The 25,955-nt window shown below is 40.3% G+C and overlaps 1 protein-coding gene across 4 annotated transcripts in view; it reads right to left on the reverse strand.

Annotated features, from left to right (window-relative positions):
- The window catches only part of WWP1 (WW domain containing E3 ubiquitin protein ligase 1), a 238,101-nt gene that overhangs the window by 69,694 nt on the left and 142,452 nt on the right, over positions 1 to 25,955 (reverse strand). For all 4 annotated transcript variants that reach the window (XM_089679707.1, XM_089679708.1, XM_089679710.1 and 1 more), the window contains 2 exons: positions 11,318 to 11,461; positions 11,167 to 11,233 (listed from right to left, as the gene is read on the reverse strand). In XM_089679707.1, the coding sequence (XP_089535833.1) occupies positions 11,167 to 11,233; positions 11,318 to 11,461 (211 nt within the window). The remainder of the gene's footprint in view (positions 1 to 11,166; positions 11,234 to 11,317; positions 11,462 to 25,955) is intronic.

Genomic DNA, 25,955 nt, shown 5'->3' on the forward strand with positions numbered 1-25,955 from the left:
AAAATATAAAAAATAAAATAAAAATGTAAAAAAAAATGTTTAAAAATTTTTGCTTATAAACCAATTTGGATTTTTTTTTTTTTACTAAAAAGATAACGGAATAAATTTTGGCTAAGATTTATGATGAAATATTATTTATTTGCAAAATTTTATAAAACAAACACTTTTTTTAAAAATTTTTGGACATTTCATTTACATAGCAAAAAAAATACAAATCCCAGTGGTGAATAAATACCACCAAAATAAAGCTTTATCTATCTAAAAAAAATGGTAAAAAATTCATTTGGGTACAGTGTTGCATGACCGCGCAATTGTCAAAGTGTGATAGCGCTAAAAGCTGAAAATTGCCCTAGTCAGGAAGGGGGTAAAAGTGTCCGGTCTGGAAGTGGTTAATGATGGCACCAAGAATGTCACCAAATATTTCTTAAGGTCCACTGATAGAAACAGCTACATTCCTATGGACAGCTTTTATCCCCTTTGGCTTCAAAACATCCCCAAGGGCCAATTTCTGAGAATATGAAGGAATTGTGACAATCTTGATGATTTTTACTCCCAAGTGGAGATCCTCAGAGGTAGATTCCTTGAAAGAGGATTTAATCAATTGTTGTTGGAGTTGGCTATTAAAGAGGCAGCTGACATGGATAGGTCATCTTTACTAACTGCTGTGAAGGAAAGCAGGCCCAACAAAGTCTGTCCCTTCATTACTACTTTTTCTATTTAGTACAGAGAAAATTTTCAAGAAGAATTGGAGAGTCCTCAAAGATGACCCGGTTTTGGCAGGTTTTTTACCTGACAAGCCAGAAGTCATTTTTCAATGGGCACCCTCTTTAACAAAATAGCCTATAACATAGTTGATCTCCCTAAAGAAATCAACATTTTTTCTGAATTAAAAGGCTTTTTTTTCCCCTGCAATAAATGTATGATATGCAGATGTGATGGTATTCGAAAAAAGACATGGAATTCTTTCACTTCCCATTCTACTGGAAAAAACTATAAGATTGATTCTCTGATTACTTGTAACAGCAAATACGTGGTATATCTTTTGGAATGTCCTTGTAAGAAGCAGTATATAGGTAGAACCACTAGGAGGTTGAGGGATCGCTAAAGAGAACATCTTTAAAATATTAAGACGGGAATTACAGAACTTTCCTGTTGATCTAAACACTTTAGGAACCATAATCATAAAAATCCTTCTGGTTTGAAATTTGTTGGTATAGATCTCATTCATCCACATTGGAGGGGAAACAACATATGTAGGGCAGTATTCATTCTCCAGACAAAGTGGATTTATGAAATGTGCACTTTATTCCCCTTAGGACATAATATTGACATAGATATGAACTGTTTTATTGAGAACAGTTGATGTTTAGGTTTCTTCTATCTACTTAGGGGGGACTGTATATGGATAAGTTCCATATATTTACAGGGTTCAGATGCTTTTATATGGGTCTATTCATGCCATGTTAGGTATCATGCAGCATACACATATATGACTTTGATGCACTTTCGTGTGTTTTATATGATTTTTTTTTGGAAAAAAAATATCTCCTAGATTGTAAACTCGAAAGAGCAGGGCCCTCAATCCCCTCATGTTTTGCATTGTATTGGTATTGTTCTGTCACATGTTCTGTCCCCCTCTGTAATGTACAGCGCTGAGCGAACTATTGGCGCTTAATAAATACTGTATAATAAGAATAATTATATGTTTTCTATAGTATATTTTATATATTTTTTGTATGTTTTCATTGTTGATCGCACCTTTGTTGGAATTGAATAGATTATTTGTTATCTATTATTTTTTATATTCTTTATAATCCCCTTATTAGAATTGTAGGGATATTTTCTTCTAAATCCCCCCTTTTTTTGGTCTTTTTTAATATTTGGTCTTTTTTTCTCACTGGTACCAGTGATATTATTGATATCTGCAGCACCATGTGGAAATATAGCTTCATGTAATTCATTTAATCGATAATGTTATTACTAATTAGATATGGGAACTGTTACTTATCACCACGTTTTGTTTATTAATTTTGCAAGTGGTTGTTTTTTGATTTACATGATCCGTTACAAAGATGCGATGTCTGGTCCTCAATAAAACGGCGCCTGTTTGTTCACGAGGGCTATTTAAGATGTGTATTGTGATGGCATCAGTAGGAGACGGGTCCCTTTGAGAATGTGCGTGTGCACAAAACGCATCAGGGAGGAGCCTATGTACTGACGTCATGCTGCCGAGTCCATATGATGGTCTGGCGGCCATGTTTGTAAATGAAGCTATATTGCTTTTATGTGCTCCATGTGGATGCTAATATTTTTATGCAATAAAATACTACACTATATGCCACCATCTAGGTTCTGAGCTCTTTTATCTAGAATTTACTATACCCGGATTGATTGCTTATCCATGCACTGGAGCTGATAAATCTGCCTTAGAGGGATCCCTATATAGAGCCACGCTGCAATGGATATTTGGCCATCTATCCCTGCAGTGGAAAGGTACATCTTTTGGAGGGATTTATGTACAGAGCCTAGTTGCCTCTTACTTCTGGTGAGTGCATAGTGGTGGATTGTCACAGATGCACTCATCATAGATGTCACCTTATGTCAGTGGTCATAATTGATCTCTACAACACCACTGGACACTGCACGTTTTGGACTTTATTTATGATTTAAGTTAATCATATATATATATATTTTTGTATAATTACTTCCTATACAAGTTTACACAGGAATAATTTTGTGTTCTTCACATGCTTTGGACATAAGCGCTGCACTTTCTGTATATGTTTCTGTTTTTAGTGGCAGAGGAATGTTTACCACTTTGTGCTAGCTGTTCATTCACTAGTTCTTTTTCTTTGCGCTCACTACATATTTGACACTTTTTTGGTGTACTGTACACAAGATATGGAATTGAAAGGCAAGTAAAAAAATACTCAGAATAGTCATACACCATGGGACATCCCTAAGAAATTAATAGGAAGGATGAGCAAAAATGATGCAAACAGAACTTACTAACAGGCCCAACAACAAGGGTCAGAAGGCCTGATCTCAGAGGGCCACTGTGAGAATCCTGAGACCAAAAGCTGCAGCAGAAAATTAAGTATACACAAAACCCCAGCGCACAGGAATAATTCCAAAGCTTACACCCAGGTGATAGATTGCTGCTTTGCACAGGTAAAATATACCAAAAAAATGAAAGAAAAAAAAAACAACAGTGCAAATCAACACCCTTCCTCAATCAATAATTTAAACCCCTTAAAGTGAAAAACATAATACAGGTGCCCTCAAAACATATTAATGTCCAAATCAATAAAAAATATATAAGAAATTTTTTTTTATTTTTGATTTATTTTTTTATTTTTATTTTCATTTTTATATTTATTTTTAATTTATATCTCTTTATTTTTACTTTTTATATTTATTTTTCATGTGTTTGTTTTCTCGGATTATTTATATATACACACATAGAATGATATATATTATATATAATATGCGTTCTATCCATATGTATTTTTTATTCTTGATTTTCCGCTTTTACATTCTTTTGAGATATAGAGATATATATATATATATATATATATATATATATATATAGAATCAATGATTTGTTAATTTTAATTTTTATGGTGTTTTTCTGTTTATTGTATGTCTCAGATCTTATAAGGAGCTTAGGGATGTGATATGGTTAGCTCTAGATATGAATAAAGTTTTTGCGGTGAGCTAACAATTGAATAGGCATCCGAGCTATTTGTTTTTGTGAAGGAATCTCACGTGGTGGGAGCAAAGGATGACAGCTAGCTAAATTTACCTCTTGGGCTGTATTGACCTATGGGAGAGAAGGGGAGGGACCTTGTATTGCTATTTAAGCGGCTTTAGACTGGAGGTGGGTGTCTTGAAAATGCCCTGTGGGTGGGGGCGAAACGCGTCAACGCACTTCCGGTCTGCTGTCCTGACATCATGTGTCACTTCCAGTGAGTGGAACGCACGTCAAGCGGTGCGTTCCAAGCAGCCATTTTGACTATTGTTTGGATTTGTATCCTGTCATCCCTTGCTGAACCAGGCTGTGAGGTCTCTGCAATGAGGTGTGGAAGCAGTGGACTTTATGTGAGCCTATGGAGGCAATAAAATGATGCTTTTTATTCATTTGATAAATGTGAGTGGCCTGGTAATATTTTTTTAATATTACATCAGTTATTAGCAGTATTACACTATTATACATTTCTCTCCCTTGCACTGCTGTGAAGTTTGGTGAGAGGATAAGGCAGGAGCGAGTGGAAGAAATACCCCAAGTTCTACAAGGTGGAAAGGAGTCCTGAAGGCTTAGAGGGGGCTTAGGATCCCTATACATCCTAAAAGGTGTATTACTAACCTTCATCTGGTGAGTGCGGCTGATATTGGTTTTTCTCACTATTGGTGGAAGCATTATCTCGGTTTGGACATTTGATTTTTTTCATCATTTCTTTCATCATTTGTTTGGGGAGAAAGGACTTTTTCTTATATTTTTTTTTATTGATTTGGACATTAATATGTTTTGAGGGCACCTGTATTGATTTTTTTTTTTTTTTCTTTTTTTTTTTTTTACTTTAAGGGGTTTAAATTATTGATCTAGGAAGGGTGTTGATTTGTGCGGTTTTGTTTTTTTCATTTTTTGCAGCAGAAAATTGAATGTCTACCCAGTAGATCTTTGAAAAAAGTAAGAACAGAAGATCAGTTGGCAGCCTAAGGTCTCATGTACACTGCAGCTCTTAAACTCACGTTCAGGAGCTGTTCAGCGTTTTTTTCAGCAGCCCCTGAACTCTCCCTAATCTTTTCCTATGTGTCCATGTACACATAGTCGTTTACAGGCAGTTGAGTTTACAGTCATTTTTTTGAACGTAACAAAATTACGTTCAGGAGTAGAATTTACCGGCGTTTCAAACGCTTGTAAACGTGGTTAACCGCATTTATAAAAGCTTGCGTTTAGGAGCGTTTTTTTAACTGTTCCATGTCCAGAGCCTTTTTTCAGCATTAGAAATGCATGCAAAGCGTTTTCCATTAATTCAAATGGACCCAGTACACCAGCGCAGTCAGTTCTAGGTTTCGTGTGAAGGAAAAATGGTAGAACGTGCTTCATTATGCTCATCATGGGATCCATAGTGAATACAACAAGAAAAGACAGGTAATCTCAACACATACTGCTCTCTCTGCTTCTGCACCCTCTATTCCACTCAAAATGTCTGAAACAGTTAATTTTTTACTATTTTTCAGTGCATTCTGGGTATTTGGAAAGGTCTCCTAAGGTTATCTTTTAAAAACGCTTCTAAAACGCAAACGCAGTATGCAAACGCGGCTAAACTGATGGTTTTTAACCTACGTTTCCCAGCAGTCAATTTCCATCATTCAAAAGAGTTTTCCAAATGTCCCGTGTACATGAGCCCTTACACAACAGGTCTACAGAGACTTGAGTCAAAAAGCCCATGAAATGCTGACTGATCTGATGGAACAGGAATGTAAAAGTGCAGGGCGAGATTTCACTTTTAGAATGTAAGCTCTTGCAATCAGATTCTGTAATCATTATACAGAGGTGGACTTTAAAGAGGGGCCCCTTCTGATGTCCAAAGGACAGAACGAAGAGGGAATCAGTCCATCTGATCGGATCAGTAGCCTTGAGGTATACTTTAATGGCTCTAACTATGTCCAGGTAAAATAGAGAGATTTCCTTTGGATGTTTAGCAGCATGGAATAAGGATGGGAGGATAAGGTCCTCATCAAGGTGGAATGCTGAAACCACTTTTGGAAGAAAGAATGGCCTTGTGCATAAGACAACCTTGTCATTTTGAACTATAAGAAGAGGCCCTTTACAGGAAAGGGCTGCCAGTTCTGGAACACATCTGGTAGATGTGATAGCATCCAAAAAGGCTATATTGCAAGAAAGATCCTCTAGGAGGTTATCCCTGATAGTTTATGGGCAGAGAGAACCCAACTGAGGTCCCCAGGAAGCAAAGGGTGCTGAAAGGGGGACTTACACTTTGAAGAAAGGTTTTTACAAGAGAGCAGAGCCAGAGGACTTTGAAAAAAATGGATAAGGCTGAGACCTGACCTTTAAAATATTTAAGGCAAACTTCTGGTCAAGACCTAATTGTAGAAAGGCCAGAACATGAGGCACAGTGTAATTTCTGAAGAAAGTGCCTGTATTCACAAAAAAAAAAAAAAAAAAAAAAAAAAAAGATTTTCAGGTGCAATAATAGATCTTCCTGGGAGAGGCTTTTCTTGCTCTTAGCAAGGTAGGAATCACAGACTCAGAAACCCCTGTATCCATTAAGCGGGATGGAATAGAGGCCTTGAGATAGCAGATGTGGTCTGTTTGGAAGAGGCAGAGGGTCATCTGCTAGAAGTTTGAGTATGTCTGCATACCAGGTTCTTCAGGGCACATTTGGTGCAATGAGAATCACTATGTTCTTTTCTAGCTTTATTTTCTTGAGCAGATGAGATAGGATTCACACTTGAGGGAAGGCTTACATTAGCCTGAACTGAGACCAGGGAATTATCAAGACATCTGAGGCTAGAGCTTGAAGATTCTTGATTCTGCTAACAGACAGGTAGTTTATTGTTGAATCTGGAGGCTAGGATGTGCACATTAAGAATCCCTTATTTTTTGGCATATTCGATTAAAGATTTCCCTTGATCCAGGGGATGGTGATTGACAATTTCCCGTTCTCCACTCCACTTGGGATGTAGACCTCAGAAATAACTGGCCAGTGAGTCTCTGTTCAAGAGATAATCTAGCTCGCTTCCTTCAAGGCCACTAGGGTTCTGATGCCCACTTGATGGGTGACAATGGCAGCCACCGTGGCACTGTCTGACTGCACCCTGATTAGTGCCCCTTCAGCAGGGGGGGGTCCAGTGCTGCAAGGCCAATCTGACTGTTCTCAGCTCCAAGATGTTGATGGGAAGCATGTTCCTTGGATTGTTAGAATATGGAACATTTCTCCCCAGTCTTAGAGACTTGCACCTGTTTTGATAAATTTCCAGTGATATGCAAGGAAAGCCTTCCCTCACTTTTAGGGCTGGGGTTGAGATATACCAAAAGAGGGATTTCCTTTCTTGGCTGGATAGGAGCTTCGATAAATCGAGAGAAACAATCTGCTTTTTCCAGGCCGAAGAGATATTTTGTTGGAGAGTTTTTGAATGGAATTGGGCGAATGGTACCGCCTAGAACTCCATGTGGAATGTTTCTCGGATCTCAATAGTCAGACATTTGCTCTTAAAAGAACTTTCTTTAGTGGTAGAAAGACTTTTGCTTGGGACATGTTGGAGGACCAGACCCAATATTCCATGCAAACGAAAGAATGAAAAGATTTGCTGAAACTGATCACCCAGCCGAAGTCCTAGAGCATTTGAATTGTCATGTGGACACTTTATGTTAGCTGCAAGGAAGAGTCCTTCACAAGGAAGTTTTTTTTAGATAGCCTGTGACTTGGATGCTCCGAGTTCTGAGCAGGGCAAGCAGAGATGTAAGACCTTTGTGAACACTCAGAGCAGGGGATAGGCCAAAGGGCAGTGCAACAAATTTGAATGGGTTGTCTGCCAATGCGAAGCGCAGAAAAAGCTGAGCAGGTGAGTAAATGGGAACATGTAGACAAGCATCTTGGTTGTCCACAGATGTCAAGTACTCTCCTTGTTTCGGAGAGGCAATCACAGATTCCACACAAAATGTTGAGAATGGAAGGAATTTGTTGAGGGAGTTTAAATCCAGAAAAGGACAAATATCTGTCAGGCTTTGGTAACATGAACAGGTTCGAGTAAAAACACTTGGAACTTGTGGTGTGATCTGGCAGGTGGATCAGGGCGTTTTGCAAATCTAACTGCACTTGGGCAGTATCTGGATGATTTGAAAGAAGAAAACTGTGAGGCGGTAGAGTTTCTAACCCTTTTGAAAACACTGATTGGAACATCTGTGACCCAGAGAGGCAATATGTAGCATACATAATGCACTTTTGGAGGGTGCCGTTCATTGTGAAGAGGGCTTTGGGGAAGGATTAGTAGCCTTGGTGGGTCAAATTTTGCACAGAAAGGAAGGTTTTGAAGTTAAACCCTGGCTAGAGAAGACAGGTTTTTCTGTTTTGAGAAGCTACAGCTCCTGAAAAGGTGATTTTGGAACCTTCTGCTGTGGAAGTAAAATTTTCCCACCTGTAACTTCCCGAATATATTGGTCAAGCGCCTCACTGTACAGATGTCTTTCTTGGAAAGGTATACATGTGGGTAACCATTTGCAGGCAGCTTCAGCTGTCTAAGCTTTTAGCCATAAGATTCTGTGCATGTGAAAGAAGATTAGAGCCATTGTGGAAAAATGTATGACACTACACAAAAAAGTAGGACAGAAATCAACTGCTGTGTAACAGCATGACCCTGAAATACAGGGTCATGTTGGTTGTTCATTGTCCCTAGTCCAGTTAGCGCCAATATGACATACTGAATTTGCAGCAAGAGCTGGTTGCACGGCTGCGCCTACAAGACTAAAGAGCTTTTAAGCAGCATCTCAAACTTTCTATCTACAGAATCTTTGAAAAAAGGGACAGTGTTTACTGTTTAGAGCACAGACAGCAGGATCAACTAATTTATGAACTTTTTACACTGGATAGAATTCATTAAAGGTTTTAGGAGGAGTAAAAATTATTTCAGGAGTGACCCTGTCATCATAGACTGCACATTCTATCTGATAGAGTTTTGCAAGTTTTTGGAACCTTTTGCAAAGTTTTGGAAACGTCAGTCCAGAACAACTGCTGCCATTTTTCTGCACCCCAGTTCCTATGTTTTCATGCATAGGACATGAAAACAAGGGACTCAACTATGCATGAAAACACAGGAGCTGAGGTGCAGAAAAATGGCAAGTGCTCTGGAGTAAAAATGTTAGGCTGTAGCAAAAGGCAGTATGTTCACAAAGGGCTGGAGATCGGAACAATAATGAGTGTCTGCAGACAACAGTGAAGCACGGCGGAGGTCCTTGCAAGTATGGGGCTGCATTTCCTGCAAATGGAGTTGGAGATTTGGTCATGATCAATGGTGTCCTTAATGCTGAGATAAACAGGCAAGTACTTATCCATCATGCCATACCTTCAGGGAGGAGTGCAATTCTGTAGCAGAACAACAACCCTAAACATACAGCCAATATCATTAAGAACTATCTTTAGTGTATAGAAGAACAATAAATCATGAAAGTGATGGTTTGGCTCCCACAGAGCCCTGATCTCAACATCGAGTTCATCTGGGATTACATGAAGAGAGAGGTAGCCTAAATCCACAGAAGATCTGTGGTTACTTCTCTAAGATGTTTGGAACAACTTACCTGCCAAGTTCCATCAAAAGCTGTGCACAAGTGTACCTAGAAGAATTGAATTATTGATGCTGTTTTGAAGACAAAGGGTAGTCACACCAAATATTGATTTGGATTTCTTTTCTGTTCATTTGCCTTCCATTTTGTTAATTGTTAATAAATTATTAACACTTCCATTTCTGGAAGCATTCTTAAGTTGCAGATTTTTTTTCACACCTGCATAAGACTTTTGCATAGTACTGCAGACACAGAATTCTGCCTCAGTCCAATAGGTTGTGTGTTGCGTGCCTGAAACAGATCTAGAATACAATGCCGAGACTGGTGTAGGAGCTGGTTCTTGCTCCGCTGCAAGTAATGCATCATCATTCTGAGGTTTATTGCTATGCAGGCTTTTGGAAGAGCAAAAGTTCACTTACAATTTTGTCTTGTTCTCAGCCATAGCTACAAGTATAAGTAGGATATTCTTCTGTGGGGTACTCAGGGAACGGAATATAAGGTAAGCGTGTCTGTAAGGAGTACGTGATAACCTGAGTGTAAACAGTCCTGTAACAAATCCTCGTGGTGAAAGGGCAGTAGGATACACCTGAGTACCTTATGAAGGCTCTAAGCAAAGGTGGCATTAAAGAGTGTGCTTCAAAATGAGAACAAAGATGGACTCCGGAGAAGTGGAAGAAGGAACCTGCTTGCTTCCCTGAAATCTGAGGCCTCTAACAGAGCAGACAGCCTTCCCATAAAATAAGACATACTGGCTAAGAATTCCTCTCTAGAATGACAGGAGGTTTTGGGGGGGTTTGGGAGGGCAGCAGCACCCTGGGCTTCTTAGATAAGGCTGTTGTCCAGTCTCATCACTGTGTTTTGCAGTCTCATCAGCCAAATGGAAGAGAAGGACATGGCTTCTCTAGCTCTTCGCCCTCCAAGATGGCCTATCCCATAAGAGGGTCTTCAGGGCAGGATTACACCAGGCGGTTCAACAGCACTGGAGTTGTATAGCACTCTACAGCTAACTTATGTGGCGCTATATGCTTAGAGGAGTTCAGTAAGGGAAAGCTTGGGTGGGTAAGATTTCCCCTTATTTCTGCACATCGGGACAATATGTGAGGTGAAATCTCAAATATGGACCCAGTTTGAAGGTGATCAGATAACTGTGTGTACTCTGATTTGAAGACCTTCTATGATGATCCAAGACCATATGTTTCCCTAGTGAGCCACCCACCTCACAGCCAACACACATCTTTTGTGAGAGGCAACTGACATCTAGATTTTTAAAGCAACACTCCAGCCAAACTAACCAGATAAAAATTATTAGCCTTTTAAAAGATAAAATAACAAAAACAGCATTTCTGGCCATCCCAGACAGTGAAAGGAGAAGCAGCACAGTGATGAGCTCATATCTCTGTCACTATGCTTTCTTTTCCTATCAGCATCCTTCTTGTCAGCACATGAACGGTTTCCAGTACTGCTTCTTCCTCTCACACTCGAGCCTGGCTGTAAGGGGACTGCAAGAGGCTGATATCAAGTCATCTTCAGGGACTTGCACTACTTGCTTTCAGAAAATAAATTTACAAATTGTAATGATTACAGAGCTGCATTCATTTGTGTATTTATGTGCCTAGAGTTTATTCAATCGCCTTGTTCATGAACATTCAGACCTGAAAATGATCTGCACAGTCGGAGACTTTACAGAGCAATGGACATATTTAGCATTCATTTACTTGATGTTCTTTTTATCCCCAGATAAGCAGGACTGGTCCATCTCAATACTCATAGGTAACAAACATCAAGTAAATCATTGAGTTCCGTGACAACATGAACCCAGTCATAACAAAAGTCAACATCACAAATAATTAATTTCATACCCAGTTCGAGCATCTGTAGAGGATTCCCCATTCTCGCGAATCGCATCACCATTTTGCTGGATTTCCACTAAAAACACAAAGTGTTATAACTTAATTAAGAATGTATTCAAAGGGTTGCTTGATTTTTAAGACCGTAGCATACACAACTTACTGGGAGTAGGGCCTGTGGAATTACATGATGTAAGAGACTCGGGTTCTACAATCAAACCGTCTAAAATGACAGTCAATTCACCCGTCTGCACTGTGCCATGTTTGCCATCCAATGAAAGCTTTAATTGCTCTTTTACTCGTTCCACTGCAAGATAATGGGGAAAAGTAACTAACCTTTAAAGGCAGAAAAGAGAAATTGTGAAAGAGAAAAAGAAACTATAACATATGTTTATCATTTATACAGTGCCAACAATTTTACGCAGAGCATTACATAGTATACATTCACAGTCTCTGCCCTCAAGGAGATTACATGCATACTTGCATATACTAGGTTCAATTTAGACATGAGCCAATTAACCTGCCAGAAAGTTTTAGAGTATGGGAGGAAATTGGAGTACCAGAGGAAACCCACTCGAGCACAGAGAGAACATGGTGGGATTCAGAGGACCCTAGTGCTGTAGAGCAAGGCTGCTAACCACTAAGCGACAGTACTACCCACACAGATGTACACATAGGACATGATCAGTACAGTTACTCTATAAATAAATGGAACCTCTACCTACTATATTTTGGCATTCTCCGTGCTTATCTAAATTTCTATATCAAAATCACAGCTGATTGCTCTTCAATTACAAGAAAAAAAAAAACTTTCCTTACTACTTTCTCATGTATAACATTAAGCTTTATTCTGAGAAGGACAACGGGTTGAATACTGCTAAAAAATGTTTATTAATACAAATTTTTGCTAGATATGCACAGGCTCTTTGCAAGATTATAATCTTGCAAAAATTAGGATATTTGGTTACCAGTAAAATCCTTTTCTTAGAGTACATCGCAGGAGGTTTCATATTCATGACCAATTGGGTTTTGCTGCCGCCTTCAGCTGAATAAAAAAAAAGCATGAACTCCCCATCCAGGAATTACCCCTCCCCGACTGTCTAAGCCTCACTTTTGTAGCATGCAATAAAGAAAACAAAGAGGGGAGGGATCTTTGTGCTCTGTGATGTACTCAAAGAAATGGATTGGACCAGTAATTCAAAAATACCAATGTCTTAATCGTACATCAGAGGACACAGAGGACATTATATTCATGACTACTCGAGATGCCCCCGAGGGCACCGAACATAAGGGGTGGACAATATAGCAACAAGGCCAAATTGCCCGACAAATCAAAACAGAATATGGCAATACCCACTACAGAGCTGCCTGCAAAACCTTTCGCCAGAAACTGGTGTTCACAGAGATGAACACATCTACCAGGTAGCAGCCTTACAAATGGCCAGAGAAAGCTTTATGCTGAATCGCCCAAGAAGCATCGACACTCCTGTTGGAATAGGTCTTAACTGGAAAAGAAGGAACCTTGCAGTTACCGTAGACCTGAGAAAAAAAGCTGACAAAGCCACTTATAAATAATGATCATGAGACAGTCTGACCCTTGCGAGGATACTCATTCTGCAAACAGAAGGACAACCAAAGAGACAACTTTGTGTGTAAGAAACAGCAAGGGAATCTCTCAGAGAGGCTCAAAAGGAGAAGAATGTAAAACAGACAAGACCCAATGTAGGTCCCATGGAGACAAGCTGGGCCTCACAGGAAGAACAATCTGTGCAAGACCTTGCACAAAAGCTTTTTACCATGGAATGAGATGCAATAGGTCTTTGAAAAGGAATGGCCAAGGCTGAGATCTGCCCCTTGATCTCCAGACTGGAGAAAGGCCAAAATTCATCACATGAAATACTGTTAGGAGTGAACCTTACGAGCCTCTCATGAAATAAGCCTTCCATGTACAATGGTAAACCTTCCTGGAGGTAGACTTTCTTGCCTTGAGGAGGGTAGGGATTACAGATTCAAACACCCCTATTCTTCAGGACTTGGGTTTCAACAGCCAACCCGTCAAAGGCAGTGATAATAGTGCAATATGGAAGACAAAATCCTGTGACAGCATATCTGAGCAAGAAAAAGAAGAGCCCACAATGTCCTCAAAAAAAGTTTCTTCTTGGCCAAGCAGGTGCGATCAGAATCACAGGAATGCTCTCCAACTTTAAACCTGTGCAACAAGCGAGGAAGAAGCTGTAGTGGAGGGAAGGCATAGATCAGGGAAAATTGATCCTAACGATTCACCAGATCATCCACTACAAACACTTGAAAATCCCTGGTCCAGGACACAAACCTGTCCATCTGGGTGTCCCCCACTGCAGACAATCTCTGCCATCATCCCCAAATGAACAGCCTTTTCCCCCCAAATTCAGCTGTTGAAGATGAAGAAAGCCCGCTTGCTGGGTTTCCAGGCCAGGAATATGCAAAACTGAAGAAGGAATGAACATGAAATTCTGCCCAAGACAAGTTCAGGTCTTCTTCCTTAGCGGTGTGACTTCTTGTCCCTCCTTGATAGCTGATGTAGGACAATGCAGTATCTTTGTAGTGTAGGAGAGTCAGCCAAGCCACCTGAAGCGCCTCACGCAACTTCTGCTCCTCTAAGGACCATGTTCCCTGTACAAAATGTTTCCCCTCCTCAGCCCAACAAACTGGTATCAATCGTCAAAACCTTCCAGATCATTGGAAATAAGGATTTTCCACCATTCCAGAGCCAACCTGGTCTTGGGAGCCAGAAACAATGGCATAGTCAAGAACTTTTGACGTTTGTTCCACACTGGCAGGATAATGAGTTAAAGAGTTCTGGAGTGAAATTGGAATTGGGCATAGGAGACCGCACTGAAGGCAGCTACCATCTGTCCCCACAATCTCATGCAGACGCAACTCAAGGAACATTCCAAGAACAGAAGAGACAAGCTTTTCTTTTACAGAAACAGTGCCTTCACCTGTACTGTGTCAAAGAACTAAGCCTAAATACTCAAGACATTGTAATGGAACCAGAGCCGACTTCTGAAGGTTCACTACCAAACCAAAACTTTCTAGAACCAGTACCATCTACTGGACATGTACCCCACAATGGGAATATTCTGAATCATAATCAATCCCAGAACCAGACACAATACCTTGGTAAATACACTGGGAGTTGAGGAAAGGCCAAATGCTAATGTCACAACTGGTAGTGGCAATTTACTGAAAGTAGTGGTGCACCAAAATCGAAAATTCAAGATGTACTTGGCTGAAAACGGAAAAGCACAATTTTTTTTTAATAGTAGTTTTTTTTATATAATTGTATTATATTCAACTTTTTAAAATCATGCATTTAAATGAATATAAATTTTAAAATACAATCCAGTAACGTAAAATAACTTGTTGAAAAAGTAACACAAAAATTGGACAGAAAATAAAATCAAATATATATAAAATTAAAAAAACTTAGAGGTGTTTTTGCATTGAAGTCAATAAGGGGCGTTTTTGCATTGAAGTCAATGGGATGCGTTTTTGCATTGAAGTTAATGGGCCGCGATTCTGCATTGAAGCCAATTACTGACACTTTTTTTTTTATTAATTGGCAAAAAAAAGATAACCCTATTTTCGGACAATATATCGGTGCATCACTAACTTAAAATGCTGGAAACCTGGATATGTAGGTAGGTATCCTTCATATTCGTTGATGCCAGAAGGTCCTCCCTCTTGAAGTGAGGCAATCACTGACTGGGTAGACTATATACGAAATTTCTGTGCCCTCTGACCTTGTTGAGACCCTTTAGGTCTGAAATAGACAGGATGTCTTCATTTTGCTTGGGAACCATAAACAGGCTGGAATAGAAGCTGTGAGACTTCTCCACTTCCGACGTGGGAGTGATGACCCCCCGGAACAGCAGCCTTTCTACAGCTGGAAAGAAAACCTGCTCTTTCTGTGGCTACAAAGATACCCTTGAGCATATAAAACGTGGAGGGGCAAAACAGCTAAACTCCAGCTCATAACCTCGGGTTACCACAATGCAGATCCAATTGTCTGAAACTTCCAAAGTTCAGACAGAAACAAAGGCTGATAGACATCCCCCCACCTGCGAGAGTGGTGGTGTCACTTTACTGTGAAGACAGATCTGAAGAACTTGGAGGTATAGTTCTTAGAGAACTGGAAACTGGGTTCTGCTTCGAACCTGAGACTTACTGCTTAAGAAAGGAACTCTTCTTATGATGGGGTACTGGATCAGTCACCTTTGTCAACTTTTTTTTTTAGGGATAATAGTGTGCTTTTCCCCATAATCACCTTCTGGATAAAGGCATTCAAGGACAGTCAAACTGAGCATTTACACTCAAAGGGCAGACGCTCAACTTGATTTCCTGCAGAGAAGTTCATTGACCAGCAATTGAGCTGTGTGATCCTTTTCATGTGGACAGACATGGTGCCCAACCAGGAAAACTGCAGTATGGAGTCTTCCAAGGTATTCACTGAGAAACTTAAAGCTCTTGGAAAATCTTCCAGGAACTGCGAAAATGGCAGGATCACCTGTGTTCAATGAAAAGCGGCATAAACTTTCAGGGCTTGAGAAACTTCCACTGCAGCCAACAGACTGCAGAGCTGCTCCTATCAGAGAGGATGATGCCCTATAGAGGGCGTCCAACCTCTTTTTTGTGGTGTCTTTAACCTGGAGGTATTCCCGAGTGTGGCTCGGGGTAATGTTTCAGCACCACAAGCGGTAACCCCGAGATACACTCGGGAATACCTTGCAGCGTTGCTCCAGGATCTCTTCTTCACTTACCTTGTCCTGCGCTCCCACGATGTCCCTCCTGCAGTGTCCCTGGCAATGTCCTCCGGCTGATTCCGGCATCTGTCTTCCGGGTTCCGTACCCTGCGACGTCAGGACGTACGGGGGACGGAACTGGCAGGAAATTTGAAACATTTTAAAAGTGACATTCACTAAATTAATTAAAATCACATAGTAAAACATTACTGTATCAAACCAATTCACATACATTTTTGTCCCTAGTGCTTTGTCCTGTGCCCTGCCTGCATTTTTACTGTTCTTTCTGCCTTGAAACTGAGAAAAGTCCATGGCGTCCAAAAAGCATCCCTTTAGATCAAATGCGGTTTTAGACCAGCTAGAGAACAGCGATAGTAAATTAGAACTACTTGCAGAATTGAGTAATAATGATTCGTGGGGAAATTCGTCATCAGACACTGAAAACGATGTTGCGACTTTGCTCAGTGATGTGCGAGCTGGCGCTCTATTTCAAATTTCTGGTTTGATTATATTATTGAATTAAATTTATTATGATTTAAATTATAATTTATGATTTCGGATTTCAAATTTTAACATACCTGGAATGTTTACTAGACTCTTGTTCGGACAGATTTCAGTGAGTTATTCCTACAAATTACAGGCCTACAATAAAAAAACTACATATTTCCATACAAAAAAAAAAACAGAAATATGGACATAATCAGACCGCTAGAGAGGTTAAAGACCAGAATCTCATCCACTGGGACTGTCAGAGTCCTATTAAAGTAAGCCAGGGAACTTAATTTCTTGTAGAATTACTCCTCCATGGGGTACTGTTGACCAAAATGATTTGAAGGTGAAAAAATTCTGCAGGTGATCCTGTTTGGTGTACATCAGTTCCTAAAAGCGAGCGTGCACAGGAAAAGATTTGGGATTTTTAGGAAGCTACCCAATTTAAGGAAGAAGAGGACTCTGGAAGTGGCATCTTCAAGTTAGTTTGCATCCAGTTTGTCAGGGAGCCCCCTGTGGTCTTCTGTGTCAACTGGACCTTGAGATGACTCCTAAAAGGATTTGTCTACAGAGGAATCAAAATCCTCAACAGTTCCCTTCTTTTTTCATCCCGAGGATACTCATCCAGCACTACATCAACCTGCAAACTTTAGGGATGGGAGAGCGCCCACACTTGCTACCCAGGCACTCCAAAATTGTACCCCTGAAGAAGTAAATATTAGCAGGGATTTAAAGCTAATCTGAACCTTTAAAATAGACATTACAGGGTGAAGTGTACAAGAGGTCCTCCTTACCTCTGCCTGCATAATGCCATGGCTTGATTAAGGTCAATGTGTGTAAACCCAACAGTCACCTCACTAAGAGTGATTGCCAAGGTCAGACACCTAAGTGGCTGGTAACCCCCAGACCAACAAGTATTCCAATACTTGGGGAGCACTAGTGCTGCTGTGCTGTAGGTGTCCTGTGGCTCTAAAGGGGATGGGAAGGAATGCTGCAGCATTTCACAGGAGCTGTGCCCAGAAGCTGGTGATTGCACGTGTTTCCATGTGCAGGGCAACTGAATATGACCATGCCCAATCGGTTCCTTTTGAACACTGCTAGTGCAGTGTGTAGCTCTGGGCCTGCACTGGGCCAAAACACCAGGGAAATTACCACATATTTCACCACAGTGGCGCTCAACATTCCTTGTAGCAGGGCCAAAAGGCCCAATATTTACCCCTCACAGTGGGAATGCCTTCAGGGGCTTGACTCTTCCCAAGGGCATCCCTTCCCTGAACATGCACAGCAGTCTTACAGCAACGTCAACAGAAACGGAGTACCCTTGGATCCACAGCCAAATGGCAACATTACAGGCTATCCCCAATACTGTATGTTGGGTCTGGGTGGAGTTCTCTTTGGCCTAAGGCAGCCGATCCCGAGGAAGCCTTTCCCATCCGCTGTTGAGTGTGTACAATAAACTATGAAACAGGATATTGATGCCAACTAAAAGAAAACGCCAGAGAGATAGCAATGTAGGCACATCCATCACCTCAGGACACGAGCTAAAAAGCTTATCTGAGCTAAGAGGTGTTATGCCTGGGCAGGGTTTATGACCAGTGTTCATTCACCAGAGCCCTGGTGTCCTGTGATGTATGAATTTTATCACAGCAAAATAATGTCTTACTGCCTCAGCTCTGTTCCTGTATGCAGGAGGGTGTGTCCCTTCCCTCCAATTAGCTCTCCTCACGGAGGTCTGCAGAATGTAATTTCAACTTCCTGCCCCCTGCTTTTTGAAAGCTTACACAAGCTGTATAAATTCTGGACTTTGAATGGCTGTATAAAAGAGAAAACTGCAGATAAACAGTTACAACGTATGTAGGAGGATTTGTTTCATCTCTGTGTAACACCTGAGGCCAGTCACTTCACTGGGTATATGTAAGGGTTTAATGGAGAGACTCGTTCCTAGGGAAATACTTCCCACTGTATCTCCATGGGGATACATCTGTTGAAAGAATTTGAAGATGGTTTTGTTTTACTGATTGGAGACCCGAACTTGACCTTAGACCTCCTTGGTCTTTTAGCTCTCTGCTACACAGTCCTTTAACTTAAAAGACATTTCACAGTTTATGACAGATATATAGGCACATATGGAGAAAAACTCATCTTCTTTTCTTACTTGAGATACATAAAGCAGAACAGGTGTTTTTGTTTCTCCCCATCTGGTCTAATGTTAGAGGCACCAGTAGACCCTGTCAGCTGAAATTCCTGGAAGGATGATAGTGATCATCTGGTCTTTCCACTTTCATAAAGCTAGCTGGGGTTTGTCACACCCATGCAGCACCATAAATTTAAACAAGAATGATGTCTGACAACATGCCTATTGTTTAAAGGAGTGTTAACAGGTACAGATGCATCGGAGCATATATTGTGCCTGCAGGTCTAAGCATCTAGGGTCAGCTTTAGACTTAAATGTGAAATTCTGCCAAAAAATGTGAATTTATCCTTTATATAAGTAATAGAAGTGTTTCCCAATGCCATTTCTGGCCCACCTATCCCAATTTGCTTTTCTCTCACTTACCTCACCCACGGGACATTTATTTCTTTGTCAGTTTCTGTGAGATTTTGAGTGGATTTTAAGAGATTGCATCAATTCCTGAGGATGGTCTCTCAGCATTCACTTCCTGTAGGCCACTTCCCAGAAGCCTTCACTTCCTTGTTGCATCACAGAAGAGGGTGTGATTGGGTGTGTTCACCACTTTGGACCACATTTCCCTCATTACAATACTACCTTCCTCCCATCAGCTATGTAGTACAAGGGCCTGTCTGATTTGATACAAATGGAATACATTGTTCAGGTGTGTCCTCCTATTCCATAGTTCTGGCAAGACTAAAGGTAATTGTACAGAGATTGTACAGATTGTATAGCGTATGGCCATCTTTATACAAGTACATAGGAGGGAATACACTGAGATACTCAGTTATGAGGCTCCGTTCACATCTCCACTTAGTGAAGACTCACATTTTCGCATACTTTTGTTTTGGCCGTTTTCACTCGTCACACATAGGACAGCCCATTCACTTGAATGGGCTGCCATACATGCAACAGTCACACCAGAAAATCTCCAGAACTTTGTTCGGAGTGAAGCACGGTGCGTTACCACAGTTTTTGGTGTGTTTGCCGCACTTGGGGTGCCTTTAACATTTAATGACAACACAAACGCAATGCACATTTGCAGCGTCTTTCTGAAACCCATGGCACAGCGTGCATTTTCAGTGCAGATTACCATGCACTCGGAAACACACAGATGTGAATGGAGCCTCACTGTTCTGTGTAGACGCACCAATTTCACTTTCTGGCCCCATTCACACCTAGAGTAGAGGGAGTGCATGTTTTTTGGTTAGTTTTTCAGTGACATACATAGGACAGCCTGTTGATTTCAATCAGCTGCACTACATGTGGCAAAGGCTCATGGGACATTTTAGTGTGATGTGTGTTGCACATTTTTTACTGCACATTTTACTGCATATGTCACCTGTTCCTTCATGTAGCAAAACGTGTGCTTGTTTCTGTGTTTGGTGTGCTGTTAAAAACTACACTGAAAGTGCAACTAGGTAATTTTAGGTGTATAAAAGTGACTATGCACTATACAATCTAATTGCACAATTTCTGTACAATCTCCTTTAGATTTACTAAAACTTTATAATAGGAGGACACAGCATCTATCCAATCACCCAGCCTAAGCCCATCTGTAGAGACGCTGGGGTAGCCAGGCAAATGCACGTGGGAGAGATCCTGGGGATGCTGTGAAAAATAGTTGATAGGTGAATAGTGTGTACTAACGAGGTCAGTGGAGAATGTGTGTGCTAATGAGATCAGCTGGTAATCTGCTTCTTGGGTCCTACTGGCTCCTCTGTCCACCCAGAAATTGAAAATTTACCAAAAGGCTAAGGTAAGACCTTGCTCTCCAGATCAAAGAGAGCTTGAATATATTTGCAACTGAGATGCATTAATAGTATATTGGTGCATAGGGTACCTGGCTTTTATAAGAAAAGAAAAAAAAAAAGTGAACTTCGCCTTTAATCCACAGGCCTCAATCGGCTCCATAGTTTGCTTGGACCAAACATTCTATTTTTGCACCAGTTCACACTCAGACATATGTTCATCGCTAGAGTGTTTAAGGTATAAAGTGAGTCACTGCTAACTTGCAGTCACTTCATGCCAAAAACCAGATCACACTCCCTAAACTAAAGTGAAACTTTGAAAATAATTTGATGAGAAATATCCATCCAGCAGAGCTTTCACCTTACAAAGAAGAATGTATGGGAATGCAAAAATAAAAGCAATATTAGCCATATATGCCAATCTTAGTAAATCACAATCTGCTCATATCATCCTCCTAAATGAATTTGAGATTGGGGAAAGTGTGGTCACTAAACTAAAAAAAAAAAAGTCAACTTGATACGCAAGGTCACGTATTCCCACTTCTCATTTACTCTGTAATAATGCTCATGACATGGCCAAATCATTTTTACTTTTAGTGTGCATACCTGTAAAAGAGTAAATATAATAATCTACCCACAACTTGGATGTTTAAATTACTGCTTAAATGAAAGAGCAGCTTTAGACATTCTCAGATTAGGAAAATTATTAGAATGAATTTTTACTGGAAGAAATCTAAAAGGTGACTTATGTCTGCAGTTATTGGGAAAAGCCCAGTGGCTGACTTACTGTATTTCTGATCTGATTTCCTACACATGATAAAGATATCATATTTGCCTTTTTCCTCTATTTCTACTGACCGACAGTTTTCTTCACAAGCCCTAGATGCCCAAAGAAATATGCTTCCCCCTAGGAAGGAGGTTCACCACATCACTGCTGTAATTTATATCTAAAAATCACTTATCAATGGGGATGTCAAGTCTAAAAAGGTTAGAAGGCAGACCTCAGGGACACATTCTTCACCTTGCATAAACATAAGAGGAAATTATCATCCAGAGGCAAACACTGGATCATGCCCCCGGAGAGTAAAAGCCCTTCTGGCCTGTGCTCAAAGACATTCTATCCTTCTTATGTTTGCAGACACTGAGATGACATCTGATAGTGAGCGCTGGCAATGTTTGAAATGTACCTAAGAATAAATACATCAGGGTGAAACTATGCATGCCAAAATAGTATGTAAAATCCTACAAAGCAAACTGCAGGTGTGCAGGCACTTAGCAGACCTAGAAAAAAAGGCGCTGTGGAAAATGCTCTCAGACAAGCACCTTAGTGGAGGTGCATCTTTATTGGGTGAGATAAAGTAGCAAGTATAATAAAATTAACCAGCCTGAAGTGGACAGTGTGATTCCAATGGACGGCCCGTCCGCTCTGAGGGGAGCTGAGATCAAAGAATGCTCCTGTCGGCTTCAAATCACGTGGTGTCAGCGTACCAGCGTCCTGGGTGGTGTCACCATGGCAAACGAAGGCAGTGTCCAGCGTTGGCTTCAGCTGGGAGCATATGTGGGGTTACCAAGACGACATGTTTCGCGCAGTTGCGCTTTGTCAAGTCTCTGGTAACCATGGCCGGCGGCCATTATATAGAAGACCATTAAAGGGAAGGCTGGCTGAGTGTAATTAGCAGGGGATGGGGTGTCAATCAGAGCGGACGGCTCGTCCTGAAGCAATGCTGAATACAAATTTAAAGGTACAGATTGCAAGTTATAAAAAATGATATGTATAAAAACAATAGCATTGGAAAGCATGATATACTTTCATCTTTAGTGAAATAAAGGTAATACAATAACAAAAAAACCTGACAAAACCAAGTCTAAAAAGATTATATCTTGAGAGTTAAAAACATGAGTAAAAGAAAGTCCAAGGTAGTTTGAATTGCAATATGCGACAAAAGATAAAAATTCGTTCAAATCACCATCCCAGATTAATAAAATGTCATCAATATAGCGCCCAAAAAAAATGATATATTTGGCAAAGGGGTTGTTTATTTGTATATATTGTTTCTCCCAAAAGCCCATTGTGAGATTGGCGTAACAAGGGGCGAAATTCGCTCCCATCGCAGTCCCTTTAGTTTGCAAGTAAAATTGGTCAAGGAATGTAAAATAATTATGGGTAAGACAAAATTCTGTACATTCAATAATAAATTTGGCTTGGGTGGAGTTGATAGCATTATTTAACAAGTTTGACTTCTAGTCGCCGGAACTAGGATCCTCCAGTGTGTTTTTTTATTACATACAGTATTGTCTTCTTTTAATCCTTGTTTTTTAATCTGCACTGTCACCATGTATATATTCTGTGCACTCAATTACGAATACATGTTATTACGCATCTATTATATTTATTTAATTATGAACATATGAGCTACCTAATTTGATACCAGGATTGATTTTATTATATTCCTTTTAGTCATACCTTTTATATAGTCATTTTCATATACCTTTGATACAGTCATTTTCATATGCCTAGCATTCACTTCTCCCTACTCCCTTCTTTGCCCATATACCCATAATTACCTCACTGTAAACGCAACTTTTGACATAGCTTCCATGAACCAGCGATGTCATTTTTAACTTGTGTGGGGTTTTTTTTTTTTTGTTATTGTATTACCTTTATTTCACTAAAGATGAAAGTATATCATGCTTTCCAATGCTATTGTTTTTATACATATCATTTTTTATAACTTGCAATCTGTACCTTTAAATTTGTATTCAGCATTGCTTCAGGACGAGCCGTCCGCTCTGATTGACACCCCATCCCCTGCTAATTACACTCAGCCAGCCTTCCCTTTAATGGTCTTCTATATAATGGCCGCCGGCCATGGTTACCAGAGACTTGACAAAGCGCAACTGCGCGAAACATGTCGTCTTGGTAACCCCACATATGCTCCCAGCTGAAGACAACGCCGGACACTGCCTTCGTTTGCCATGGTGACACCACCCAGGACGCTGGTACGCTGACACCACGTGATTTGAAGCCGACAGGAGCATTCTTTGATCTCAGCTCCCCTCAGAGCGGACGGGCCGTCCATTGGAATCACACTGTCCACTTCAGGCTGGTTAATTTTATTATACTTGCTACTTTATCTCACCCAATAAAGATGCACCTCCACTAAGGTGCTTGTCTGAGAGCATTTTCCACAGCGCCTTTTTTTCCAGTTCTCTTCATCATGCATATGATTAACAAGGCAGCAGTGGTGAGCTCATGATTAACTGTTCACATGTTTCCACCTGGAGTGGCCTCTCTGCGCTCATTTGTATGAGTTTTACTTAGCAGACCTATTACAATTCACTATGAAATGCCCATTTCTAACACTTTCACATTTACAGTTCAAGATACACATGGCTGAGTGGTTAGAACTCCCATCTGGCAGCAATAAGGTCCTTGTTTCAAGTCCCAACCATAACACTACCTGCCCGGAGTTTGCATGCTCTCCCTGTGCTTGCGTGGGTTTCCTCCGAGTACTCTGCTTTCCTCCTACACTCCAAAGCCATGCTAATAGGTTAATTGGATCCTGTCTAAATTGGACCTAGTATGTGTGTGTATGAATGTGAGTTAGGGGCCTTAGATTGTAAGCTCCTTGAGGGCAGGGAATGATGTGAATGTACAATACATATGAAAAGCATTGCTTAAATTGCACTGTGCTATACAAGTACCCATAATAAATAACTGAATACAGGAACTGCATAAAAGTCGATTTTTCATAAATTTTTATAAGCAGATATTCTATTACTCATACCCACCTCTGCAGCAAATTAGCATGGGACCTACATCGGATTACAGAACATAGGAGGCTGGCAAAGCCATTCATACAAATGCTACGACATGTACATGCCAAGTACACTATAGGTAAAAAGGATGTTGATGCTGCTAATGCAGAAAATAATCAATATATATTATATCAAATCAATATATATTAAGTCATGGTCTCCAAAAGCTTGTTATCATAAATCATCAACAGTATAACTTAATTTCTCCATTGACCTTTTTCATAGGCACGTGAAAATCCTACATAAGATATACTGGGAGAAATCTTATTCTTTTGAATTTTTTTTACAGTTGTTGTGTTCTGAACCCTCAATACCCTATGTGTTGAACTAAACATGCTTTCAGTCCATGATTTTGTTTTATTTTATAAAACTTTATTAAACATATTAACAAAAAATAAACAATAGAAAATATCCTGGCAAATGGGTTGCTTTACCTAATGCTGACATACTGTAAAGCGGCATTCCTATTCGTTCATCACCAATATTTCAAACTGAATACAACTCTGGGCATCCCTAGAAAGATTGTTTGCTCTATATGCTAGGTAATTACCATACCTAAACACAGCATCTTATATGTTTGTAGGCAACTCAAGATGGATTTTCCTGACCAGGTGCAACTGAATAGTGACACCACCCATCAATAAACCCCAAACACTGAGGCATCTAGTAGCAGAAAAGAAGACAACTCAATTAATGGTGAGAAATGCATTAATAGTTGCTATTTGTTTTATCTTTTAATTGAACAGTAACTTTTTGGCTGGAGTTTTGCTTTAAAGGTTAAGGTATGGCAATTTTTACAGTTATATTGCTTCAGCTTGGATGTAATGTAAGTATGTTAGTGCCATACCTTTGAGATATCCATGGAAGGAGGCAATCATTGTATAAGGCATCACTACTACAGTTATTCTGCTGGTTTCAGTGTTTCAGGTCGAGCGGCTGTCCTGCTGCTTAACAAACACAGGAGGTCACACGCTTGGCACAGATGCCATTCACAAAACACCTTGCATTTCCTAAAATGAGGTTCTCTGATTGAATGAGGTGAAGATAGTGGCATCACCACCCTGATTCTCCACCTCCTCCAAACAGAACATTTGCATTAATTAACAAAATACAAAGTGTTCCATGAATGGCGTCCATGCTGAGCAAGCGACCTCCGATGTTTACAATGCAGCAGTGCCCACTCCAGTAATTTCCAACCTACACAGGGATCCCATAAGTATAGCTAATGCATACTTACAATGGTACATGTGAATCTGCCATAACTGGAATTAATCTTTAACCACAAAATATGTGCATCTAGACAGACCCTCCCTGTAAGATTAAACTCTGGGCAGAAAAAATACCCTTGCAGTGTGTGCTATAATCTTTTTTTTTTTTTTATAGGGTGTGACCCTCAGTAGACATAAGGTGGCCCCTAAAGATTTATTCTATTCTTTGCGATCCCCTGAATTAACCAACAACTATCTGTCCTAAAACTTTATACTTTTCCTAACCTAAAACATCATATTCACCTCTTTAATCCTTAGCCTTCAGCTACTATAAACTCCACATTTTGCTGTTTTCAGCATTCCCCCTGCTTTCCATTTTGTTTCCACTCTTCTGTTTCTGTCTCAAAGTGATTCTAAAGCCTTATTTTTTTTTTAAAGAAAAAATAACAAACATGTCTATACTTACCTGCTGTGTGAAGTGGTTTTGCACATCCACTCCTCTTCTTGGGGCCCCTACAGGCTCTCCTGGTCTCTCCCTCCTGTCAGGTGCCCCCACAGCAAGCAACTTGGTATGGGGGCA

This window comes from Staurois parvus, unplaced genomic scaffold (assembly GCF_062004578.1).
Source record: "Staurois parvus isolate SC_StPar_1 unplaced genomic scaffold, SC_StPar_1.0 ptg000230l, whole genome shotgun sequence".
NCBI classification, from domain to species: domain Eukaryota; kingdom Metazoa; phylum Chordata; class Amphibia; order Anura; family Ranidae; genus Staurois; species Staurois parvus.